The 26,491-nt window shown below is 43.2% G+C and overlaps 5 protein-coding genes across 8 annotated transcripts; 4 read left to right on the top strand and 1 right to left on the bottom strand.

The window, feature by feature from the left end:
* The first annotated feature begins 203 nt into the window (after positions 1-203).
* On the top strand, positions 204-2,255 carry zgc:174906 (uncharacterized protein LOC571548 homolog). Its single transcript, XM_067240668.1, has 4 exons — positions 204-222; positions 596-944; positions 1,051-1,122; positions 1,203-2,255. The coding sequence occupies exons 2-4, from the start codon at positions 626-628 to the stop codon at positions 1,484-1,486; spliced, it is 675 nt and encodes a 224-aa protein (XP_067096769.1). The 5' UTR covers positions 204-222; positions 596-625; the 3' UTR covers positions 1,487-2,255.
* A 1,966-nt stretch (positions 2,256-4,221) lies between these two features.
* LOC136945254 (cysteine sulfinic acid decarboxylase-like) lies at positions 4,222-6,289 on the top strand. The gene is made up of 7 exons (XM_067239000.1): positions 4,222-4,369; positions 4,806-4,932; positions 5,125-5,215; positions 5,462-5,684; positions 5,867-5,946; positions 6,089-6,147; positions 6,279-6,289. The coding sequence occupies exons 1-7, from the start codon at positions 4,226-4,228 to the stop codon at positions 6,287-6,289; spliced, it is 735 nt and encodes a 244-aa protein (XP_067095101.1). The 5' UTR covers positions 4,222-4,225.
* Positions 6,290-6,358: 69 nt separating this feature from the next.
* csad (cysteine sulfinic acid decarboxylase) lies at positions 6,359-8,719 on the top strand. Its single transcript, XM_067239363.1, has 7 exons — positions 6,359-6,469; positions 6,628-6,692; positions 6,882-6,963; positions 7,125-7,324; positions 7,509-7,560; positions 7,793-7,882; positions 7,984-8,719. The coding sequence occupies exons 1-7, from the start codon at positions 6,458-6,460 to the stop codon at positions 8,155-8,157; spliced, it is 675 nt and encodes a 224-aa protein (XP_067095464.1). The 5' UTR covers positions 6,359-6,457; the 3' UTR covers positions 8,158-8,719.
* A 1,059-nt stretch (positions 8,720-9,778) lies between these two features.
* On the top strand, positions 9,779-13,527 carry znf740b (zinc finger protein 740b). Of its 4 annotated transcripts, none has more exons than XM_067239359.1 (6): positions 9,779-9,912; positions 10,126-10,377; positions 10,653-10,787; positions 10,927-11,089; positions 11,208-11,326; positions 11,435-13,527. In XM_067239359.1, exons 1-6 carry the CDS (start codon positions 9,868-9,870, stop codon positions 11,606-11,608), a joined length of 888 nt encoding a protein of 295 aa, XP_067095460.1. In that variant the 5' UTR covers positions 9,779-9,867; the 3' UTR covers positions 11,609-13,527. The 4 variants fall into 4 exon arrangements, with proteins under 4 accessions (XP_067095460.1, XP_067095463.1, XP_067095462.1 ...); XM_067239362.1 differs by having other exon boundaries at positions 10,126-10,395; positions 10,969-11,089; XM_067239361.1 differs by having other exon boundaries at positions 10,126-10,395; positions 10,966-11,089.
* A 9,130-nt stretch (positions 13,528-22,657) lies between these two features.
* On the bottom strand, positions 22,658-25,579 carry copz1 (COPI coat complex subunit zeta 1). The gene is made up of 9 exons (XM_067239722.1): positions 25,513-25,579; positions 25,019-25,087; positions 24,752-24,833; positions 24,574-24,665; positions 24,392-24,447; positions 24,219-24,296; positions 24,044-24,095; positions 23,912-23,950; positions 22,658-23,291 (listed from the first exon to the last, which is right to left on the bottom strand). Exons 1-9 carry the CDS (start codon positions 25,528-25,530, stop codon positions 23,244-23,246), a joined length of 534 nt encoding a protein of 177 aa, XP_067095823.1. The 5' UTR covers positions 25,531-25,579; the 3' UTR covers positions 22,658-23,243.
* Positions 25,580-26,491: the final 912 nt, after the last annotated feature.

Genomic DNA, 26,491 nt, shown 5'->3' with positions numbered 1-26,491 from the left:
AGAAAGAGAGAGGGATTTTTGACGCCAGATTTCAGTGCAGGTCCAACTTGCAGGATGTTTATTTGTCCACCTAGTGGCGCTTCAATAATGTGAGTCCACTAGACTTGTGGCCTCCGTCCATTAGGTGGCAGTATACTATCTTAGTACCACAGGTAAACAAGTGACGAAGTAAATGTGTAAACTTTGAATGACGGCGGAACTTGGAGGACGTCTTTATTTTGAGTACTGTTTCATTGTATCAACATGATTAAACTGTAACCCCTTTTATCTTACTGTTTCACAATTTTTTTCATGCATGAATCTGTCTTGTATAATATGTAGCTAGGTAGCCAGTCTGCTATATGTTTTGCTTGCTACTACGCATTGTGTGGTAATGAGCCAGTAATTATACAGCTAGGCTACTGTACTGCCGCAACTTCAACTTGGTTCAGGGTTGCCCATGAAATCAGTAAATCATAAACAGTAATCGAGGGAGTGAAATTACATTATTTTAAAATGTTACAGAAGTGTAAATGTATTTATCATTATATGGAAAGCTATCTTTAACTAGGCACTTTGTCAGTTTTCTAAAATATTGCTACAATCGTTTTCTCAGGTCCAAAAGTGAGTGTTGTAAAACTACGTTATGGCCGAGGATGGAGAAGGTAGCAGCCAGTGGCTTCGGAGCTTGAAGAGCCGTCTTATCGAGATTTTGAGTGCAGATCCTGATCATGTGTTGCAGCACGCAGACTCGCTCGGCCTACTTACAGATCAACAGTACAAACAAGTCAAAGCCGTAACAGACCCAAGTGCAAACATTCGAGACCTACTGGATAATGTTATCCAGAAAGGGGATGCGTCTTCAAAAATATTTCTACAACTGTTGAAGAGAAATGCTATGCAAGAAACATTTCCCATGTTGGATTTCCTGTGTAAACTGCCAGAGATCCACAATCAATCTACAGGTAAAGTGACATACTCTTGCTGTCCAGCATCATGGAAATCTCCACCCCCCCCCCCCCCCCTTACATATTGTAAACTTAATAACAGCTGTGTTTGTGTTGGGGACAGCTGAAAAACAAAGGAAACGAGAGGCTGCTGCATCAGAGGATGTTATACCAGCCAAACAGGCATCCAAGGGTGGTAAGTGACCTTCAGGAGACTCAGGCAAAACACGATGATGCTTAACTTCAGTAACCAACCCACGTGTCCCATTGTGGTAGCCCCGAGTCTGGTAGAGGAGAAGCAGCTGATGAAGCTGGCTCGTAACATTGGGACTTCCTGGAAAGAGATCGGAAGGCTGGCCCTGGACATCGCCACTGTGAGGCTGGAGCAGATCGAGGAGGACCATCCCAACAGCCACAGAGAGCGCGTGTTCGCCATGCTGCTGTGCTGGCGAACTAGCCAGAGGCAGGAGGCCACGGCAGTCCGGCTCCATGCCCTGCTCTGCCAGGACGACTGGGCGCTGCCACCAGACAGTATCGACTTTCTCCTGGAGCCCAGATGAGCCCCTTACAGGCTGTGTCCATCATGGCTGTGCCTCTGCAGGTTTCCCTGCAGTGTTAGCCTGACTGATTATGTCACAGTGGGAACTTTGATATCGACTTTATATTCTGTAAGCCTATCTTTGTACTTTGGTTTGATGTGTCCGATCATGTTCTAAAGCTTAATGAGATCATGGGATCCCTATAAGTTCACATCTAAACAACAGCAGGTCCTCACGGGTTTACACAATACAGGACCATAAACAATTCCAAATCTTCCAAGGGACAGTTGTCACATTATTATCCAACGGTAATAGTCAACTCCAATTATGTTTTATATCCTTCTGAAGTGCTTTTTTATCCAACCAAGATCATTTTATGATTACTATGTGATGCCTAAATGGAAATCGATTGTAATGGATTGTTGTCCTTTTTCTGCAGTATGCTGTGTAGCCTATGTGCCTATTTCCTGTTAGTCACCAAATTATGTATAATTGTGAAAGATGAGGAATGCATGGTGTTGCGTTTATTAAATTTTTTACTAGAATTTTATACTTACTTAGGAAGTCAGGTGGCTGAGCGGTTAGGGAAGCGGGCTAGTAATCTGAAGGTTGCCAGTTCGATTCCCGGCTGTGCAAAATGACGTTGTGTCCTTGGGCAAGGCACTTCACCCTACTTGCCTCGGGGGGAATGTCCCTGTACTTACTGTAAGTCGCTCTGGATAAGAGCATCTGATAAATGACTAAATGTAAATGTACTTTGTATTCTGCCTTATAGCGGCTACTGAAAATTCCAGGAATAAAAGTCTCATTACGATTACTCATTCATCAACAGTGGGAATGTTTTTCAATTCAAAGTCTGTCCCATCCAGAACTTTTATTGTCCACAAGATGACACTATATCACGCCCACTCTTGCATCGAAGAGCGTTTCCTTGCAGGAGTCTGGAACATTCTAAATAGCCTTCATGCACTACGACAGCCTCACGTAAACAAGGTGCACAGTTGACTTTAATGTTAATTGAGTAGTTAAGACTGCAGTACTTGGAACACGAAGGATACAAAATATTATTGATGATGGTAGCTGTTATGGTGGGTCAAACTAGGTGGAGAAGGATACAAGTTACATTCCACACCATGTTCTTTGTAGTTTATTCATAAGAAATTATGCAATAAACAATGAATACAACACACCAGGATGTTCTCAGTCCAGAACAGTAAATCAGTTGATGCCTATGCAGCTTCACAGAGGTCTCAGATGTCTGAGATGTCTCAGAATAGATCAAACGAAGGCCTTCATTGCGAAAGTAGTCTTGACAGAAATCAGAGAGAGTTCTGCCCAGTCCAAGTTCTGTCTCCCTGTCCTCGGGAGACAGGTCTTGTACCCCCAAGAGAGGGAGGTGTTTGTTAGGTGATTGGTCAGAAGACCACGGGGAGGGGATGTGGTTATCCAATTAGATGTCCAGGGCATTTGTGGTCTGCACATGGTATTGATTGTTGTAGCAGCATTGGATTAGCAGTATAGATATAATTCCTTCATAATTCCAAATCCCTCCTTTGACACCACTACCTGGTGTGAACACTAAAAAGACATTCAACCAGATATTTTAAATGTTCTAACAATCCCTCCTTTCACACCCTTTAAATGGTGTGACAACAATCACAAATCACGCAAATTTAAAATATCCCAGTGAGATTACACAGTAAAGGTTTGACGACATACGGTATACCTAGTTTACATTATCGTAACCTAAATTATTGTAACATGAAAATTGGGTCATCTTGTCTACCACGATGGCAGTATGCTGTTACAGGCTGTAAATCACCATATACTTGATAAGCCAGTAGATAGCAGGAAAATCATTTGCGAATCAGCAATACTGTTAGCAACAGCTTTCCAGGAAAAGTTAACTGTAGGGGAGATCATGTAAGACTACTGTAAATTTCCACTGAGGTGAAAGTTAACCTGTTCACTGAATGGAAATTTCCTTTGATGTTTTGCAAAGTTGCAGGTTGAAGAATTGCACGTTGTACAGATGCAAGTTTACACAGAGATTATTCGACAACATTGTTATCAGTCTATATACATTTCTTGAAAAGAGAGGAAAATTGCCACATTGTAGGCCTAGCTAGGACGGTCCGCTAACTTGTTATCCATCCAAATTGTAGCAGCTGTCGCACCCTCTGAATTTTAATTAGGCTATGAGTAAGAAATTGAGATGGCATAGACTTCACAAGGGGCGGTTCAAAATGTAAAGGTTGATTATAGGCTATAGCCTACTTTAAAAAAATACAGTTGCCATGGAAATAAATAATGATTTGAGGGAATTGGGCGTTTAACACGTCGGATACCAATTAGGGTAGTGTATCAGATTAGGCTACCGGTTTTATGGATCTTTTTTATTCTACTTAATTTTTTTTAATTTACCCTTGGTTAAGAAAATAATAAGTGAACTGGATAAGGACCTCCCATTTAAGCTACATCATGACGTGACATGGTGAAGACACACAATCCAACTTCAGTGAGATCTTGATCAGGAGGAGACCTGCAGCTATTCGATAGCCTATACTCAGCTGAAACCCCAAGGTGAGTAAGACATCCAACTGCATACGATAGGCAAATAATTTGATTTGACATGATGGCAAAAGAGCAAAAGCATCACACAGGATTTTAACAGGTAATCTGTATAGTATATCTCTTGATTTGAGCTTTCCCCCCTCATTGTTGTACTATCGACGCCTTCCCCCATTTGCAGGAAACGAAATGGCCAACGGTTTAACTCCAAACAATGGCTTGGATCTGAACGACCCCTCGCATTACCACACCGATGGTCAGCTCTTTTTGACTGAAGCTTTTAAAATCATCATGACAGAAGTGCTACGCAAGGGTACAGATGTGAACGAGAAGGTCTGCCTTTATCGCATTGCTTTGTCCAAAAACAGGTTTCTGCTGAAATAGTTTTAAAAGTTGTTCATAAGTGTAGAGGGGGTCTATAGACAAGAATAAAAAGATGGTCATAACCTGCAGATACATATCTACCTATGTCCCATCAGAGGCTATCAGATGCTGATTGATAAGACTAAGGTTAATGCACAGCACTTTTTGTAAGAGAGTACATGTGGTGATTTGCGGCAAAATAGTAGGCATGATACATTTGTCTTTCAAATTGGTGTGACTGTGTTTGGGTTTGTTTAGGATATATAAATGCAAAAAATCAACATCCTTAAAATTGTCACCAATGTGTATGCTTAACTGGCATCCAATAAGATGTTGTTTTATCAATATCATGCAGCATCCGCATTACAAATGGATCATGTCAGAACCGTGTGTGGTTCAACCGCAGGTGTGTGAGTGGCGGGACCCAGACGAGCTGTCAGCGCTGCTGGACCTGGAGCTGAGGGACAAGGGCGAGGAGCAACCCCAGCTGCTCCAGAGGGTCCAGGACGTGGCCAAGTACAGCGTCAAGACCAGTGAGTAAGACCTCTCCACAGAGGATACACCTAGTGGTGTACAGGATGAATTCATGGATACATAGTGTGGATTGACAGGGATGAGAGTTGACCCGACTGAATCTCTCCTATGCTGAAGGCATCACATGGATTATGTTGGGCCAGTTGTCGATGATGATAATGGTATGATTTCCTTATGTTCTGTCTCTTCAGGTCACCCTCGGTTCTTAAACCAGCAGTTTGCCGGGGTGGACTACCATTCACTGACAGGACGCTTTCTCACTGAGGCTCTCAACACAAGCCAGTAGGGGCATTAAAGACACACACCTCCTTCACACTTAAATATAGCATCTGATTATCTGTCACCACAATTGCAAGTGATTAGAAACAATGTCAGTGTGATGATTTATCCTGCTTCCAAAGCCCACATATTTAGATGATTTCAGAACATTAATGTCAGAACATTTAGATCTCCTTGCTGGAGGTTGGTGTTTCAGATCCCACCATCTGACAGATGAAGGACCTGTGCTTGCTGTCCACTCTCCTGCAGGTATACGTACGAGGCGGCGCCGGTATTTGTTCTGATGGAGAACGAGGTGCTGAGGAAGATGCGTGCGATGGTCGGGTGGACCGACGGGGATGGCATTTTCTGCCCGGGAGGCTCTATCTCCAATATGTACGCTCTCAACTTGGCACGCTACAAGACCTTTCCGCAGGTCAAAGGTCAAGGGCTCTGGGGCCTTCCACGACTAGCTGTGTTTGCATCCAAAGAGGTGAGGGGGAAAGCCTGCAACTGCCTGTAATGTATTTAACCCCTTCATGCTGTGAGTAAGGGTCCAATACACCAGCAGATCCACAGAAATATAAACTTAACATCTATAGTTATATTTTCTTGTTTAAAAAGATGTCAGGTCACACTACAAATGTTGACAAGATGCCTTCCTATATACTCTAGAGCCACTACTCTGTGCAGAAAGGAGCTTCATTCCTGGGCATTGGGATGGACAACGTCTTCATGGTGAAGGCTGACAGCAGGTAATTTGGGTTAACCTGGATTAACCTCACCTAGAAATTGTGTGCTGTCAATAGGTCATTTATTGTTGGTTGACGTTACAAAAGTTTCTCTTATCTATCTGGCTGTCTTTTGTTGCCCTATTGTCCTCTCTGTCGTTTGCAGGGGTTGCATGATTCCAGAGGATCTGGATGAGAAAATAGCACTGGCCAAATCACAAGCAAGTTGGCTCCTTTTGTATTCAACACGTGCACACCTTTAGTGTGGTCTTATGTTAGGAAATGGGAGACAGTGTGTGTGTATGTGCATGTGTAGGTGTGCCTGTGCATTGTGTACTGTACTGCATTGTGCCAAGATTCCTACTGATAATGTAAATGGGGTTCAAATAGCTTTATAAGGTCTCTTACACCAGCCTCCTGCCTCTGCCAGGGTGCAGTTCCTCTCCTCGTCCACGCCACGTCAGGAACCACCGTGCTGGGCTCCTTCGACGATCTCAACCGCACGGCTGATGTCTGTCAGAAACACAAGATATGGATGCATGTAGATGTAAGTTCTTCAGATAGGTTTACAGTACATGAAGAAATGAGTTTGAAGAAACACAGTTGTGCCATCACCGTTATCCTATCATGATGTTATGGCTGTTGCAAAATACCTCTGTTGCCCATTGACTAGATAACAAGGCAGTGTGGAATTTTGTGATGTAGGCAGCATGGGGAGCAAGTGTGCTGTTCTCCAAGCAACATAGGCATCTCATGAATGGAGTCAACAGGTAGGTGTCATGTTTGTGCTAAAAAATGGTGTGTTCTCAGTTAGGGGAAGGAGTTGACAGTGCGGTATGGCATTGTGCCTGCGATGTGTTGGATGTCTTAGCTTGTCCTGAACGTGGCTGGGCATGCCGACTTGTCTTCAACCCACGAGTTGCAACGAATACTAAGTAGTAATGTTCTTCTGTGATCAGAGCCGATTCAGTGACTTGGAATCCACACAAGATGCTTCTGACAGGCTTGCAGTGCTCTGTCATTCTTCTCAAGGATACCACGGTTAGCCAACATTGTCAGGCTCAAGTCTAATATCAAAAGACATCGATGAGCTCCGACTCCAATACATTTCCACATTGTTTGTCCTTTACACAATCATTTATATGCGTAAAGTTGTCAACAACACCTTTTTAAAACCAAGTTTTTCTCTCTTCGTGTCCCAGGGCCTGTTGAATAAGAGCCATTCTGCCAGTGCCACATACCTCTTCCAGCAGGATAAGTTCTATGACATGAGTCTGGACACAGGGGACAAGTCCATCCAGTGTGGCCGCAAAGTGGACTGTCTGAAGCTGTGGCTGATGTGGAAGGCTTTGGGTTCTGAAGGCTTTGCGGCCCGTATCGATAAGGCAATTGCCCTCGCAAGGTTCGATACACCTCCCAAAAAACTTGCATTACAAATAATTCAAATTTTACCATATAATTTACTTTCAAGACATAAATGCTAGCAACAATCATGCTCGATATCTGAAATGAAAGATCAAAACTGATGATTTTATGATGTCCATCATAAAAGGATTATAAAGATTGTGCCCAATCTATTCCTGCAGATATGTAACAGAGGAGTTGGTAAAAAGGGATGGGTTTCAACTTCTGGAGAAGGTAAGTCAATCATTAATCATCCCCATGCACATAGTTACTGTACACATGTTACAGAGATGATCTGAAGATTTCACTTGAGAGAAAAGCATAGGTCACCCCTTAGTATCCTCCAATTGCCTTTTGGGGATTTTCCACTCTGCTTCAATATTTAGCCATTTGTTAGCGTAGCATGAGACCTCTTTCATTTTATTGATCTCCACTCATACTCCACTGCTCTTATCTCCTTGAACAGCCGCAGTATGTGAACGTGTGCTTTTGGTTCATACCACCCAGTCTAAGGGGAAGGAATAAGGATGCAGACTACCAAGAAAGGCTGGCAAAGGTTGGTGTCAAAATGCAACATCGCTGTGGAGATCAGCGTGCGATAGAACGAACACCTAAGCACCCACTGTTCTTGATTTGATTCCTGTTTGTGGTCCTCAGGTGGCTCCTGTGGTGAAGGAGCGCATGATGAAGAAGGGGAGCATGATGGTGGGGTACCAGCCACAAGGAGACAACGTCAACTTTTTCCGCTTGGTGGTCCTTTCTCCTTACGTGTCCCAACAAGACATGGACTTTTTCCTGGATGAAATAGAGAGGCTGGGGAAGGATCTGTAATAGATTTGCACTGATTGTTAGAGGCCATTACAGGTCATTAACGAATATGTAAAAAATGCATTGTATTCCATATTGCATTTCTCATGCACGGTTCATTTGATTTATATTCATGTTTGTATTATCAGGGTGGTAGTGGATGTCAGTAGAAATAATTGTTACATGTTTACCAATCTAACAGTGATGAAAATGTTGGGGAAGAAGTGTTATGACAGATTCACCTTATTTGTTTCTTCATACCTACATATACAACCATGCAGACCAGCTTCAAATATAAACTGTACTTGATAGTGTATATGAATGTATTATTGTTCAGTGCATAAGCAATGTCATTCCATAAATACATACATACCAGATATTATGGTTATGGTCGTGTTCTGTTTATTTAAGTAAAAGTGCAAACATTATGTATGGCATTGTGGAGTCACCAGGATAAGAGATGTATGTGATTGGAGAGGTTGAACTTCCCGCTGGAAAAGAATCCTTACCAACATGGCGGATTATATGTTCCATTATAGCCTGTAGGTGACTACCCTCTCCCCGGGGAACACTTCCGGTAGCGTTTCCTGTGTTTGTAAACTGAGAAAAATTGGAAGTGCGACAAGAAATATTATTCTGCGAAACTTGGAAAGACGAAAGGTAAACGACTTGCGTAATTACGTACATAGAAACAAGCTTTTGTGTTTCAGTATATATAGGTAAAGTATTTTGAAGAAATAAAGCCAATGATACTTATTGCAATTTGTAGTCGGCGCTCAACCCGCACGCCCTGCCTCGCTGTTGTTGTGTTGTCTGGGGCGGGGGGTGGGGGTGCGAGGATAGTTTTGCTCCAAAGCCTAGTACCAGCTAGGAAGCTAACGCCAGTGAGATTAACTTGTGTGTTGGCCCATTACCCACATGTATTACACGTTCCGTTGCTGATTCACAAAATAGTTAGTTTAATCCTATACCTGATTTCCGTCGTTGGCATGATCTATGTGTGTTAGATTTTCGGCCTCAAACTCATTGATTGAAAGCCTAACTGCTAGCTAGTTAGCTTGTTAGCCTGCCATTAATAAGTCAGTTTTCATCTCAAGCTAGTAAATGTTGTATTTTATCTTTATAGGCAGCAACGTTCACTTATTGAGTTTATATAAATCCTTTATGGTGAATATAAGGAGCCAGCTTAAAGGGAAAATGATGTAAACTAGCTAACAGAAAGATGTAAGATACCTTGGTTTGTGCCTGTAACTGTTTTTGTAGTGTTTATTGCTTGCTTCCTTGCTCGTGTATATTTTGTCTATTGAGTTTCAACTTTAAATGTTTAAACCTGCATTTCAGAGCATACTTAACATTTATACAGTTTTTTTGCTACCCTCTCATTATTCCTGTTTTTTCTTTGACACTCCAGCTTAACCAGGTTTGTCACTAATATTCAGTTCACCTCAGGAAGAGGTGGCATGCACCAAACCATTGGGTTTCCAAGCCTGCTATTTGACCATGACAAACAGACTTGACAATATGACTAAATTCACTGACATTGATTTTAATTTGATTGGCATCTTGATCCCTAACAAACGAGTCAAAGAAGCGGACCAATCAATCTTGGCTTCACGTCCCTCCTCTATTTTCAGGCTTTGGGCCCTGATGATTTGGGTGGGTGTGGTCTCTTCCAGTACCTTTCATCCTGAGTGAAGTCCCCCCTCTGTTTCCCCAAAACACACCCATTCAACGATGACACACCATCCCAACAACACAGTGCGAGACCATATGAAATGGGTCAGTGGATTTCCTCTCATTTCCAGAATCACCTTCATTGTTTTTGTTTATTTATAGTCTCTGTGCCTTACTTTCAGACTCCGTAAGCCTACATGCAGGGCGGGGAGACTTACGTTTTCCTTTACGCTCACTTGTTTTGTTCTAGAGGTTTTTTTTGGTCCCCTCCTACCCCGAACATTGGCAGCTCCCTAACATGTCCGTCTGTGTCGTCAGGCTGGGCTGCTGGGCTGTGAGGCGGTGCTGTCCAGCATGGCACTGATGCAGGCCAACAACATGACAGGCCAGAAGAAGATGATGTCACCACTGGGCCAGGGACACGGCCAGGGCCAGAGAAGCAGCCAGGAGAGCCACCAGTCCCACCACAGCCAGTCCCACTCCCATCCCCACCACCACCACAGTCACCAGGGCCATGGCGGGCACCACGGGCACCAGGCGCACCACAGCCACATGGTCCTGCCCTCAGGGGTGAGCTGCCCGCCCCTGGTGAGCGACAGCACACTGCCGTCCAAACACAAGGGCTTTCTTTATTCTTCTTCTCAATGTTGTGTTGTCTCAATGCCGTTCGTTTGCTTTGCATATAATGCAACCTCCCTGAACACGGTCTCATGCCTGGGTCTGGACTGAACTCCAATCCCGGCATCCTGGACCAATCCCAGGCATCATCTGTGTCCAGGAAGTTAGCCCTCAGTTGACTTGTTCCATCCTTGTTTTTGGTTGAGCATGTTTTGTTCCTCCCCCAGTTAATCCGCAAGGATGGAGAGTTCCACTCGTCCCGGCTGCTGGAGGAAAAGGACATGCGGGCAAACCAGAATATGCAACCCAAGAAGAAGCACCGGAAATCAGGGACGCCCAACAAAGTGAGAGAGAAAGTAGAGGTAAGTGTTTCCCACGCACCACAACGTACGCACATGCCCAAGTCATCATCGACCAACTTCCTGTATATAGACACTGCTGGATTCTGGACTTCTGAAGAGATGGAAATATTAATCCACCATTGGAATTATCTCAAACTAGGCCTCACCGTGTCCGGGAACACCCCCCTGTGTGTCCCAGCAGGTGGAGATGGACATCGATGGAGACAACTCCCTCAAGGTCCAGAAGAACTTCATCTGCGAGCACTGCTACGGTGCATTCCGAAGTAGCTACCACCTCAAGCGGCACATGCTCACCCACACAGGTGATGGGATTATGTCAAAGCTGTGGTTGTAGAACGTTCTGTGCCCAGATACCAGGACAAAAAGATACCCTAAACTCGCAGGAACAAACGTACGTCTGACACACATTGCTACTTTCAGGTGAGAAGCCGTTCGGGTGTGACGTGTGTGACATGCGGTTTATCCAGCGCTATCACCTGGACCGGCACAAGAGGGTCCACAGTGGAGAGAAGCCCTACCAGTGTGACCGCTGCCAACAAGTAGGACAACATGCACACCCATGTATGACCTATGTTCCATTCCTCCCCTGTTCTCTGGTTCCATGTATTGCGTTTTTTTTTTTCTTTCTCTCCACTTCTTTCATCCAGAACTTCTCGAGGACGGACCGCCTCCTGAGGCACAGGCGCCTGTGTTCGGTGGGAGGCGTGGCCAAGGAGGAGGGCCAAGCGTGCTGCGAGGGCCGCTCGTACTCCCAGGACCCTCCCTCTCACACGGCCACGTGGAGCCCCCTACAACCCCCCAGCAACCGCCTGACCGTCTGACCGCTACCCCCCTCCCCCCCCCCCATCCCTACCTCCCTCCCAGGCCTCCCCCCGTCCTCCCTTTAGAGAAACCCACACTCACACAAGACGGCATCCTGACTTGGCTTGCCGCTCAGTGCTGCCACGTGCTGGAGCACTCCAGTACTGCAGAATCGGCCAGCCACGAGCCAGCTAAGACGTGACGAACCAAACATTTTAATTTGTTCTCTCACCAGCTCATATCCTGAGATTGGGATAGTGAATTATTTTGTACTCGTTTTATTCTTGTTTTTTGTAATTGTTCCATAACGTCTTGAATCTGGTACTGACAAAACAGGGATGTCAGAGGGGACGGTGGGCTTAAAGTAGGCTGTCTGTCTTCTTACCAAGGCAATAACTGATGAACAGACACAAGAAGCCTCATCCCCAGAGAGGTGTTGTGGACCGCCTGTAAGTAAGGATCCTCCTTGTGAGGTGGGTAGTGTGAGGTGGGATCCACAGGCCCCCTTCCACTTGGCTTTTCCCATCTATTCACCATTGGGCAATACTGAACAGTAACCTGGAATGAGAACTCTGGTGTCTGCCACTTCCTATGGACAGGAATGTGTGAATGGCAATCTGAGAACACCTAAATCTTTGTGGCCTTGCCAGCACCCATCCACCATCAAGTTGGTTTTAATGAGACTCTACTGATAGCATACTAGTTAGTTGTCCTACTTGTTTTAGTGAATGGTTTGACAATACTAGTTCACTAGTCAGTGAACAGATATAGTGACTAGCCGATCCTGCCTTGATGTAGTAATGATCAATCGAGAATGGGGTCATTTGTTCTGTCCACACATCCATCCAGCCCTACTTTTGTGTTCGCTTAAAGAATGTTAAAGATTAACTTAACTTTCTACACAAGATAAGACACTGGTCGGTTAAAAAAAAAAAAAAAAAGTTGTTAAACACTGGTCAGTGCCGATGTTTACCTCTAAAACATCTCCTTGTTGTCGTTTCAGATAACAGACTTTGTCTTTTCAATTAAATTACAGTTTTGCTCCCAGAAGATTTTTGTATTTTATAGTACTATGTTAATTGTTTTATTTTGTATTGTTTATTTCTTCTTTTTTTTAGTTCTAATTGTGTGTCAGCCTGTATGGAAACCCCTTGGTCTTGTCCCCCTCCCCCTATAACTCAGTGTTACAGTATTCTGATAAGCTGGTCCAATGTCACCTATCTGTCGTCCCATAGCGGGAGGACGAACCTGTCAGCATGGACCCATTCTGACTCTGGTCTCTTAACTGGACCACGCCATATTGTGTCTGTTACTTTACTCCTGGCATCTTCAGTGAAGATGACTATGTTGACCTAGTGGGAAAGGAAACCCAGGGATTCTTTCAAACCCCGTTGTGAAAGTTCTCTGTAAACACTGGAATGACAAAGCCCAAACCTAGAGGACACTTGTCAGCTTCAACAGATGTTCTCTGCGTAGACGGGACTGGTTTTGTAGACCAGGCGTATTACAGTCAGACTCTTAGTTGCAGTATATCAAAGCAGTTTTGGACCTTTCAGTGAGACTTCATACAGTTTCCCTAGCGCCGATTTGAAGTTAATATATATATATTTTAAAGTGTATTAGGAGTAGAGGCAGTGCTGCCACTAGTGCCCGTCTAGTAGCAGTCATGATTAGTTATTTTTTTATCATTTGTTTTTTGCATGCATTTGTGATCCCCCAAGATAACTGAACTAAGGGATTTTATATTCATTTTGTTTTTGGTTAAGAGAGTAAGAATGTTTTTTGATAAAGATAACATTTGTTTTTGGAAAAGAAGATCTTTGTTATAACCGTGTTTCTAGTCCTATCACAGGTAAAGTCCATTTTGACCCAGTAAGGCATAATGTAGTTAATGGAAAGTTAGGGCCTCAAGCTTGAATAAAGATGTTTCTCTTTTTAAGTTGGTGTGCTCTAATTCATATGATCCATCCATTGTTGTATTGATACTTGTCATTGGGATTCAGTCAGATAAATCTAGATTCTGGATATTTCCCACATTGTCATTTTACTGATCTTACCAGCAGATGGCACAAGTTCACATAAATCTGTTGAATGGCATCTGGATTCAGAGCATTTATACTAATGCAAAAGGTTGGTATGAATTTAAGGTTTACGTCTTTTTTCTTATTTAAATCTTTGATGTGTTATTTTTAACGACTGATAGTGTTCTGTGTAACTTTTGTTTGTTTCTTATACAACAATAATCATTCCAAGGTTGTTAATTACATCACATCCACCACAAGAGGGAGCTCTATTCTGTGTTGCTCAACAACAGACCTTTACCTTTACCTTTTTTCCTGGAACTGTCCAGCCCTGCCTTCCAGGAATCATGGATTTTTATTTTCAGAGTATATCCATACTGATGGATTGCTTAAAATGTATTGAAAATACATCTAATTATATAACCTCCAACATTCTACAGAATAATGCAAAATAAAAATGTGTGTGACAGAGAATATGGCCAACCCTTCGAGAACCTTCCCCTTCTTATTGACCAGCCCTTTAATTAAAGCTTCGGGGTAGGAAGGATGAGATCAGCTTGAAGGCTGCTGGGAGTGTGTGCTTTGGCCCATGGGAGATATTGGCTCCTTCTCTGGTACCTGATTTACTGCACAGGTCCACAGCACTTAACACAGGGCCTTCTTAAGTGAGGGAGAAGAGAAAAGATGGGGGGACACCACTTTATCATCGCAGAGAATGCTGAACTTACACAGCTTTGAATTAAGCCTTAAGAGAATAGACTGGAGTCGTTCCATTCAGTAGAGAGGTGATTATAAAAGGTGAGTCTAGTCACTACAAAAGTCTACAGATTATTCAACAGAGTAGGCTAAATCTTTAATACCTATCTGCTCGTTTTATTCATGTAAAAACACCGTTTTCATTTTCTAGACAGTTCCTGTTGAACCTCGTCTCTGATAGTCAACTCATGTAACCTACATTTCAGTTGGCTACACACACTGTTCAACTTCACGCAATTTAGGCAATCTGTCTTGTCAAATGTATTTTTTCCCCATGGTGTTGGTTGCCGTTCTGTTCCTATTGTCAGATAGCTCTCACGAAACCCTTCTAACAATAGCGCCCTTCTCGTTATTCCCGAGGTGTGGAAGCGTCTCTTTATTTCGTGTTTGATTAATAAAGGAATCAGGTGCTCGAAGGCAGCGATCGGCTTGCCACCATCCATCACATGTTTGACAAGGCACCTCTCCGTGTTAATTAGCGGTGATATTTAAGTGAGCAGAGGTTTGCCACGGCCGTCAGCATGGCAGCGCTAGCTCGTCATTAAAATTTCAATTCCTCTGTCCTCACTTTTCATCTCCCCAGACACTCCCACACCCCACCCTTGGCAAGTATGACTGCAGGCTGACTCCAAGTGATGAGAGTGAAATATTAATACAGGAGTTGTCTTCCACCATAAGGGTTCAGTCCTGAGCCATGGGCCTTGTGATTAATCAATAGTTCTTACACATCCACTTATATTTTAAGTTTGTCAAATAGCATAAAAAACGTTTTACCTGCAGCTGTTACAATATGAAAGATAACATGGTTTGCTAACTTTCATCTTAAAAGGCATATTGTTATTATTTGCTCTATACTGTAGATATTTGTTTGATTTTGAAAGACATTGGCTACAATTGCCAATGTTTTAGCATTGTGATGCTTAAAAAAGTAGACCATCAACAACTGGAGAACTGCAGCCTACTGTGGAATTTGATAATTGTCAATGAATTGTTGACAATTGAGTTGTATGCTTAGGAAAATTTGAAATTATTGAAACGAAAAAATATCCCTTTTGCTTTGTGGGGGAAAAAAAACACAATTGGCTACAGTCATTTGTCAAAATGTTTTACATTTAGCTAATTTCTAAAGGTAAGAGCGGTCCCACAAGGATTATGCAATGCAACTGCTTTTTGCACTGCATTACAAAATTGTATCTTGTACATTTGTATTTTTTGTAATATTTGTATTTTTGTATTTTTATATTGTAAATTACGGCAACTTATATTTTATTTTATTGTATATTTTATTTAATTATAATTCCTCTTAGTACTGCTAGTTTATGTACCCCTAGTATAGATAGTCCACATATTTAAATTTTAGGTCCCTATATGTTTATTGTATGCACCTTCCTGCCAAAGCAAATTCCTTGTCTGTGCAAACTTTCATGGCGAATAAATCCCCATTCTGATTCTGATTCTGATATAAGGAATATGTTTTAGTAAGAAATGTAACTTGGTCTTATGTAATTGCACACAGTCTCAAGGAAACTGAGACTGACAGTTCTCTCCTGGGACGTGCAGGAAATTGAGTCTTGATTAAATGGCAGCCATCTTACTTGTTTGTCTAGCTGACTGACAGACAAAATGGCTTCCAAAGGAAAAAAGCAACAGGCAGGTTTGTTTCATGCAAAAAGATGATAACTAGCAGCCCCTTACTGTTCCATATTCAACTGCTTTATGACAATGTCAACCCAATTACCTCTGAGCAAGATTAATTAGCACATGAAAATCATTCCCAATCCTTATAGCCTCATCCCAAGTCGTCAAATCAGGGACAATCACAAGTGAGTCTGATACGTAATATGGGAACAATTTTAAGGTGGCCTACTGCAATGTTTGTTGTAAAAAAAAAAAGAATGCATATTCATAACCTTGCATTAGTGCATCCACTCAAACTCAAAAGCTCTAAATGAGTCTTATGTTGTTTAGTATTTCTCTTGTTTGTCTCTGTTACTGGGGAGACTGTACAGGGAGAGCTGCAGGGGCCCCAAGCAGCTGTCTCACCGTGCTCCTAGGTTTGAGTGCTCTTTAACTCTCCATTCACACCCATGCTAGCTAGGAGGGGGGTTGGACTAGAGGAGTGGGCCCAGCTTAGTTGAGCAGCACCTCATTGTTAAGATTTATCTGGCTCGAGAGTCATCCACATTCCCCTTGACAGGATGGACACCCCGGCGCTCTGCCGATGGTGTAAAAATCACTTTCCAACGGAGGCGCATTTAGCCTCGACAGATACATTAACATGCCGTCGCCCCACACCACCCCATTAATCTGCAGCTTGTTGGGACGCGTTGGGCCGAGGCGAGGTGGACTCCCCGAGGAACATGCAGCCAGCCAGCCTGTCGAGGGTCCCTCAGAGAGGGCCTCCACAGCATTGCACTCCAGAGGCTGTTTACCCAGTCCACTCACAGGTCCAACCTTCTCAGACCAGGCTCTTATTTAGAACTAGGAATTGAAATATGTCCTAGTCCACATTCTGTGAACTCACAACTGAATGATGAGAACCTGGAGAATGTGGACAGGGAATGTGGTAATGTGGGAATGTAGACCACCAAGAAGATCTGATTTGGGCCAAAGGTTTGAAAGTCCATGAGGACCATGAGTTTGTTGCCACAAAGTCATGGACCCAACTACTAGCCATTGGCTTGATGGAAGAAATACAGGTATTTTTTTTATACCAAAATGGAGGGGGAGTTTCTAAACATACCCCAACGGTAGCCGATAGACTCTGGCATTCTGTCTTTTGACTGACTGTATGGCTCACAGTGCTAGCTGCATAATCTATCAATGAAGCTGTTCCTGAAATCAATATCCTTGATCACAGAGTAGTGAGTGAACAGAGTAATGGAGATATCAAACTATAAGTTAGTGTATTTTATACTCTGATCTTCTCATAGACAGCACAGTGACAGTGAGTATGCAATGCATCTCTGAGCTCCAACGTTCACACGCCCTTCTCTCACGGAGTTACCCAATCACAAGGAACCATCCACTCCAGGGCTTCCCTCTCCATTTTCCAGCAATTTTCCACCCGAGCAGACCGCCATACGGGAGGAGTTACAGGGTGTGGACAGATCAGATACTGGAGGAGGGGATCACGCATGAATCCTTGGGGGCTTTGATAGACTGGGCCGACCTTGACTTTCACCTTTGGAGATTCTCCCAGGTCATGGCCGTTCCCGCGGCACATTCTTGTTCCTTTCTGATCTCTGGGGATAAACTGTCAGACGGATGAAGAGATAGGCCCTTGTAGATAGATGATGTGTGTGGCTCCATGCTCCGATCCTGCAGTGCACAGCAGTGGGTAGATAGAGTCAAAGTGACTTTGACAGTTTGCTTCTGTTGATTAGCTATGCAATAAATTGATTTACCTTCCATCGTTTAAGGTCCTTTGACCTATTATAAGTCATCTGCAGCCTCACTGATCCTATGATGTATGTGGGAGTAAAGGTGTGGCGGGATGGGAAAAGAAAGGATGGGAGAGTTGGATGGGTGAGGAGGAGTTCAATGATAGTGTCCACTCATCCTTGACAGAGTGTAGACCATAGCCGCCCTAAACTACTCATTTTAACTGTGGTAGAGACGGATAGAGAGGGAAGCAGAGGTTCTGATAGAACGATTTGCTGGACAACTTTATGAAAGGCGGGCCTTCGTGTGTGATTGGATTTAAAGATCAAGAAATACCCCCAACCTTGAAGACAATCTCAACATTATCATACAATAGGCTACTCAAGCAATTTAAAGGATACTGTAAGTATCATATGTTGAATCGTGTACTCCTGAGAAACACACTATATTGTCATTTGTATTCTTTGTAATTATATAGCTCTTTTCCCTAACCCTCCAGCAGGTCTCTCCTCCTCTTGTGACGTCAGAAGTGTTACACACCAGCGCCATCTCCCTTCAGGGAGAAGATTTTTACGATTGCAACCTGACACCATTTCTGTGTCCTATAAGCGACAGAGCCGTAACTCACTTCAAAGGAAGCAGGCATCAAATCACAGCGCAGCCATAAATTAGCCTGTCAAGTCTCGGCCAATGAGAGCAAAGCACTAAATCTCTGCTGTCACGCTGGCGGCCAATGAACAGAGGACAGCGGTAAATCTGCCAAGGCTTCGTCTGTTAACGGCGCTGCAGTGTGGTGTGGTTGGGGAATCCGTAGGGAGGGTGGGGGAGAAAGTGTGTGAGAGAGAGAAAGAATAAATGACAGAGTGGGAGGAGGGGAGAGGATAGAAGGCTCAGAGGTATGCTGCAGAATAAACTGCTCATTTTCTCTCTCTCCCTCTGTCTTTTGTTAGGTGGAAAACCCACAACTGAGCACAGTTTAGTAAAATAGTAGAGCTCTGACTGGGCAGGTGAAGGAATTTGGGGAAGAAAACAAGACCAAACATGGCCACAATAGAGGAGAAACACATGTCCTGCAATGGACGTTTCGGGGTAGAATAAAAACAGAAACAAACGTCTGGAACACTTAACTGCCACCGCAAATGTCTGTTGTCGACTGTCTACAGTGAACTTGAGTTACAGCCATTCTTGAGGTCTAACTCTTGCATCAGCTTGTCTGCTCCCTAAAGTTTGACCGCTGTATTGCACTAACCCTGTAACCTCAAGTTGTCAGGAAATGGCACATTCGGTGCTCAGCCACTGTAGCAGAGACTGGACTGGACACGAGGCAGGCTGTTGGAGGCCCCAGATATGTTCTGCTAGATCCTGCAGGCAAGCAAGATGAGGAGCAGTCTAAGAGGCCACTGCAGTATGGAGGAAGCCAGGCCTGGGGGAGGGTTCTATAGGCTTCTAAATCAAAAGGAGGAGGGTGGAGGGGAGAGGCAGCTCCACCCACACAGAACATTACAGGCTGGTGTTGACTGCATGAGGACTATGTTCATGTCTCACACAGCCAAGCTATTTCTTTAAAGTATAGGGTATAGGGATGTTCTGTATAGCTACCTATTTATTTTACAATCAGTACAATTCAGCAATGAAGTTGCACCATAGCCATACTTTCTGAATGCACTTGAAATGGTGCAATAGGAGGGACACTTCATCCCGTTCTTCCTGATGAAGATGTTTTCATGAACTCAGCCAAAGTTCAATATTGTGGCACAGAAATAGATGAATAGCTGTGCAGTTCTCTGAAATGTTATTATTCAAGTGAAAGAAGCACATTCTCACATCGAACTATACCAAAATGGCAGCCAATAAACAAGTCACTATCATTTTCCAATCATAAATTAACACCAGATAAAATATTAGCAAAAAAGGATTTATGGTCACCTTATTTCATACTTACTACAAATACAATGGTTTCGTATTTTTCTGGTGAGAAACAAAAACAGAACGTTGAATTACGACACAGGGTGAACAGAAATGCCATGGAGGTGGTGTTGGTTTTGGCTGACTTGTCCAGCGAGCAGCAATGATTCTCTACTCTATAGGAATCCATAAACAGGCCCCTGTGAGGGCAAGCTTGGTCATAAAGCAGGTCACACTGCGGTGGAACTGTTGATGAGAGGAGCGAGGGGAGGGTCCACCCGTGCCTCGGACTCACATCTCAACGGAATCAGAACCTTTTCTTCCAAATACAAGCGCGCCTTTTTTCATCCCTCCTAATTCACAAATTCTATCTGCTTCGAAAGACATCCTCTGACAAGACCATATTTTTCTGCCAAAACACTGAACTACACAGGGCAGGCCAGACAACAAAGAATACACAGTGTGTCAATGGGTGATGTATGTTATGGTCTGACATAATTCACTAATGAGGTGATGATCGAGTTATAATTGTGTCATTTCATTTGAATGTTTGCGCAGTGGTGAACCTCTTTACTGCCACTGCCTCTGGTGCCAGTGTTGTCTCTCGCTGAGGAATACCATTTAGAGGGAACTGGAGCACACACACTCTCGATGACATAAAGACTCTGTAAGCTTGCAGATGATGATAATTTATTGACACTAACTCACACACTCCCGACACACAAACTCTCACTCGTCCTCTCTGGCACACAGCACACACACACATGCAGTCAGACACTCACTTTCTGCATCGATCAATTATAGGGCTCTGGCCCACACGTCTCTGACAACTTTACAGCATGTTATGTACAGCGTGTCAAGTCGCTGCATTTCAAACTATTATACTCATTCCTGTATAATTAATATAAATTACCTCTCTGGCTTTTTACGACAAGCAACTGTAATTAGTGGATGAAAGCAGGTCGTTGGCTGCCCCAAGGTGTCGCTGGGCTATCTGAATGAGAAGCTGGGGAGGGGGATGGGACGCGCTAGGCACCTTGGGTGGGTTTCATTTCATCCCTCTCTCTTCCCTGCTGTGGCCTCATCCAATCATGCTTGTAGCAGCCGAGCTCTGCTAACCTCATCCTCTTTGACCTTCACCCCCCTCCCCCTTCCCTCTTCCCTTGATACGACCCACTGGGATATAAAGGCCAGATTGTTGTTTTGCATTATTGTGAAATGCGATTCACATTTAATTTGATTTGGGATCAGTAGACTGCTTCCTAGTTGAACGCACAACCACACTTGTTGTTTTGTGGTAGAAGCCTACCTATTCTGATTCTGATTCTCTCCTTCTCCCAGACAGAACAGCTACTGTAAGTCCTATAGGCTAGCTAGCAGAGACAGTGTGTAGCTACAGCATGAAAGGGTCTGACTGGCAGCTAGCCAGGACGATAGGTCCACAGGTCAAAACCAATAACTGTTTCATTAACTTGTATTCCTTTATCGCTCCCTTTCTTTCTCTCTACTGGCAGACAGCAACGAAGAAGCCTGAGTGTCACTGTGGTCTCCCCACAGTTAAACAGGGATTGTTACTTAACAGACTTGCCTGTAGTAGTTCTGGAGCTTGTGGACAATTAAAACAAGTTCAATCAAACACAAAGACCTACAAGGAGACAGGAGTCCTTTAGCAAGATGAATCACCTTTCAGACAGAAGGGCACTTCTAAATTGGTCAAATTAATTAACATTTGAGGTTCGCTCAAGGATGGCAGGGTTTCACTTAATGTAGTTACAACTTGCAGGGATGGGGCGATGTTTCAACCCCCCCCCCCCCATCCCCCACTTTGCCGTGTTTATCGGCAGCGACTGGAACTCCCCCTCCTGCTCCAGGGTGTGCGGAGCCCAATGTCTTAGCTCTCCTCCTTTATCTCCTTCTCCGTCTTCCTTTGATATGTGAGCCAAAGCATGATCACTTATAAAATACATCAGAGAGGAGAGGGAGCGGGCCAAAATCAAGAGTGCTGTTCCACATCCATTGTTTTTCTTCATAGAGATATGGGCCCTCTGCCTTTTGGCCCTCGTCCCATCTCTTCCTGTCCAGGACAGGCCACATCTGAGATAGCCTGAGACAGAGTAAGCGCGCCTGGGGGAAATACCCCACTTTAAACCCTTTATTTAAATAAATGCATCTTTCCTTCAATCTCGATACACCCCCCCCCCCCCCCCCCCACCCCCACCCCCCTGACCCTTCCTTGAGGTCATACATGACAGGATAGGTGAAAGCTTGTTCTCATCTGCTTCCCTGCTCCACCAATCCTGGGATATGGAGAGGATGGATGAGTTACGATTACTCCGTCGGAGCTGTAGTCTTTAAGGAGCAACCATCTGGATTGCAACCAGTACCTTCCATGGGTCATCTTGGGAATCTGCCCGAGTGCAAGTTCACAGGTAGATGAAGAGCAGACCACAGTGACAAAAACTATAGATTGACATTGAAGTGTTACCTAGACTGCAGTTTTAGACTCATGATGTATTGCCTATCTTCCCATCCATCGTCTCTGGAGGGCATTGTTCATTTGCATTGAAATAAGGGTATGTATATGTCAGCAGAGCTTCAGGAAATCAAGATTCATGTTGCTTCTCAACAGGGCATTGATGGTACGTGTGGGAACGTGACTGTGTGGAATCGTGATTACAGTTATAACGTATAGGTGACCTGACACCATTTTATTTATGATTCGGCATGCATGTGCATTTCCTATTATTGTGTGTGTAAGGTTATGTCCCTGTGACTACACTTCAAAACTGTGCTGTGATTCATTGACCAGCAGAGGGAGCCCTATTCACAAATGCACACCACAATCCACAAGTATACAACAACCCACAAATGCACAGAGATTTGTTAATGTGTAAAACAATCTCCAAATCTGTAGTCACAAAGGCAGGCCTTTTAATTAGCTGTTTCAGTGCGCATTTCTGGATTGTGGTACCCAATATCCCCTGCACCAAATGTAATTGAAGATTATGTTCAAACCATTTATTAAATTTATGAGTGATCTGGAGATGCAATTTACTTGGACACACACAGAGATTCTGAATTGAATTTATTCAAAGTATTTGATGACAGATGACGACATCAGTATAACACACTGCATCTGACGTACAGATTTTCATTAGAACTTTCACATCACCTAGAAATGTCTGTCTTGGCCTTTCATTAAGGAGACAGTACTTGATGGACTGTACAGTACTTTGAAGAAAGAAAGAAACCCTGCCTAATATGATAATATGTCTGCACTAACTGGTACATGGAATGTTAACACAAGTGATGGTCACAAAGTTTTTATGGATGAGGAAAAAACCTCCCGGGCTATTTCAACCCACAACCCGTGCGGTGGTAGGAATGTGTATCATCCAGTATCTAACAAACCTCACACTATTGATTTATATGGTAGGCAATAGACCTTTTGCTTCTGATCTACATATGAGATGTGATTGGTTGAGCCACTGCACTTGTCATAGTATTGATTGGAGGACAGGTAGGCAACGTGGAGGCAGAGTGGGAATGGAACTACGTCAATGTAGTGGTGCATGTTGCCCAATCGGTCCTATCGAAGCAGAGACCATTTGATCTGTTCTTTGGCAGACTGCAGCACCTGTGAATAAAAATATGTGATTGTGAGAAACAGACTAAAAACACACTAAGCCAACACTATGAATTATTTGACACAATACAAAAACGAAAACAATGACATTTAAATCAAATGGCATATGTGCAAGAGAACAATGGCTAATTCAAGGATGTAAAGCGAGTCCAAATCTAGCCAAAGAAATTACGATATGGTTCGACAAAAGTTTTACAGACTACGAGATGAGTAATGCCAGTAAAGGGAAATATGCAGGAATTAATTCATCATCTTAATTTGTTGAACGAGAGGCCAACCATAACCATAAAGCATGAAGAAGGGGAACAGCAGTTAATCACCGCCACAGAAATGATGGCGGCAGCCTGTCACAGGCCTCTTAAATGAGAACATTAATCAGGGGGAGCGCACACGCTCGCACGCACACAAAGTAACGGAATCACCGCTGGCTACTGACGACTAATAATTGGTAATCATATGCAGTTGGTGATCATATTACAGTTGCAGAGTGGTTTCCTGGTGTGCACATCACTATGCTAGAAGCAAGGTGATATTAAAAAACGGTTTCCACACATATCTCACAAGTAAAGACATTGGGCATCAATGCTGAACAATGCCGGTGTTTTTCCTACCTGTGTGACAGTCTGCTCTGTTAAAGGCACGTCATCGCCCTATAAGAGAGAAGACACAGATGTGTTTAGATTGTAGAAAGAAAGAAAAAATTGTTGATAACAGGAAGTGAGGACAGGAGAAGAGCCTTTTACCCTCAGCGCCACACGGTGGACCACCTGCTGTGGGTCGCTTTCCAAGATCACCCTGCAGGGGGAGCCAGAGATACAAAGACTGATGACTACTGTAAAATGTGACAGCAAGAAACCAGACTAAAACACAACTGACATATATATATATATATAGTTTTAGATTTTTCTTTAAACTCACCCCCCATCCACAATCTCATCCACTGCCAGGAAGAGACCTTCCATATTCTCCAACAATGCTCTCCTCTCCACATTCTTCCTGCAAATGGACAGAACAGACAGGATGTCATTCACATACAACGTCCACATATACTGAACACACACAACTTGATGCCTGGTATATTGAGCTCTCACCTCAGCATTTGGCTCAACGAGTCAAACAAACAATTCAGAACTGCCATTAACATCAACTGGGAAAGTAAAAAGAAATAACACAAAGTTTGGATTTGAGTTAAGCACAGCTGAAGACAAAGTTTGGATTTGAGTGAAGCACGGCCGATTGGAAGAAATTTGGCAGCATTGTGAGGACAGTTTACCTCATTTTCATGGGAACTTCCAATAACATAGAAGAAGAGGTCTATGTTGCTCTTGTAGACCACTGTGAGACCCTCAAGTAATGCTATCTCGCCTAAGGGAAATCAAAAACAACACAATGATGCATAATTACAGAGGCAGGGTTGACATCTGATGATTCTTTGTGTATGAGCTTCTTACTGTCAGTTCGATGTGTCTTGTTAAAGATGTTCTTCTCAAAGGCTTTCTGTTCTTTCACTGTGGGGTATGTCTCATCGTAATACTAACGAGAAGACAAATGCAGGTTAGAGTACATTTAGATTACTGTATTCTCGTACTAGCGATTTAGAATGTGATTTAATGTGGGCTAAAGTATCTTGTCTTTGAATTCCGTCACACACACACAGCTAGAAGAGCTAGCCAAGTTCAGTACAGTACACATCAAGAACTAAATCGAACTCATCATACCTTTGCATATAGTCTATCTCCATCATTGTCCAGAATGAGTACGGCTTTAACTGTGTACAATGAAGGCTCCTGTCGAAACAATGAAATACAATGCTGACACTTTAGAACCACTCAGTCTGGTTTGTTTGGCTAGCTAGATCAAGACGGTTAGCTATGTGAAAGGAAACACGTTTAAACAGGTCAACAAGTTTGTCCAACCAATTTAATCTGGATGTTAGCTAACTGATGTTGTCGGCAGATTAGCTGTGTCGACAATAAAACGTATTTTGGAGAGTGTATCTACTACTACAAGTCAGTCGCTAACACTAGTTGGCTAGCTAACGTTTGTTGGCTAGCTAGCACATCTTGTTGTTAGCAAGCTACAGTAACAAATTAATTTTGCTACAATTTCCGCAGTCAGGTCTCATCTTAATCTATCCTGATTCTATATGTCAATAATATTATAAATACCTTGAAAATTACAAATGTATATATGAATATATCAGAATTATTACCAGAATTGGGGAATCCATCGTCTTCTTGTCACGTACAGCTAGCTACTATACCCTGTTTCGCTGAAGACTACAATTCAATAAGTGCTAGTTGAGCTAGCTAGCTAGCTAGATGGATGATGACGTCAGTCACTGACTGCCATCGACCAGCTCACATCCTCTGCCAGGGTTCAGAAGCACACACAGGCTTCAATTTGAAGTGAAGTTAAAGTTTCGTAATTGGTTTTGAGTTATCGTCATTATATGCATATTGATATAGATGGTAATTAAATAATTTGTGTATGTGCATAAAGCAAATACATCAAGGTTATTATAACTGTTGTAAACCTCTGCCAGTTGATTGTGCGGCTACGATGTTTGTATTTACTGTCACTGTCCTCTCCTCCAAGAAAACTGGCCACATCTTCTGCGAAGCATCAATCTACAAGCTGAGGCCAATGGGGATTTCCCTTCGCTATCCCACTCCATAAATAACCAGAATCAATCTTTACCATATTATTTTGGTGAACATCATGATTCAAATCAAAGAGGAGAGTAGGCCTACAGAAAGGGGCTGTTTGTTGATAGACATATAGCGAATTTGTCCTAAACAGAATGAATGGTTTATGGGACATGGAAGCTATAGGCCAATGATTTAAACTGTAAGCAACAGAAATGTGGGTAACCATCACATTTTGCAATGTGGCAATGTATGCTCACAATGTAGTCTAACCACTATGATGTTGTAATTACCCTTGAAGTCAAAGGAAACCATCTTAACTGTTGTAGACCTAGTGGGGGGGAAAGCATGTTTCTCAATGGCCAATAGCTTGTATTTCATTTTTAGACTGTAGGCTACTAGATTTAACATGATTTAAAATCTTGAAATCAACTCAAAATGTTCATTCAGCATCGGTTAACATACCTCAGTGTTGTCACATTGAAGCGGTGTGTTATTTCACTTAACCTTGACTTGCTGTACTTTCATAAGTTCAGAAGATCA

Source organism: Osmerus mordax, chromosome 7 (assembly GCF_038355195.1).
Source record: "Osmerus mordax isolate fOsmMor3 chromosome 7, fOsmMor3.pri, whole genome shotgun sequence".
Taxonomy (NCBI): domain Eukaryota; kingdom Metazoa; phylum Chordata; class Actinopteri; order Osmeriformes; family Osmeridae; genus Osmerus; species Osmerus mordax.
This window is presented reverse-complemented; position numbering and strand designations above follow the sequence as displayed.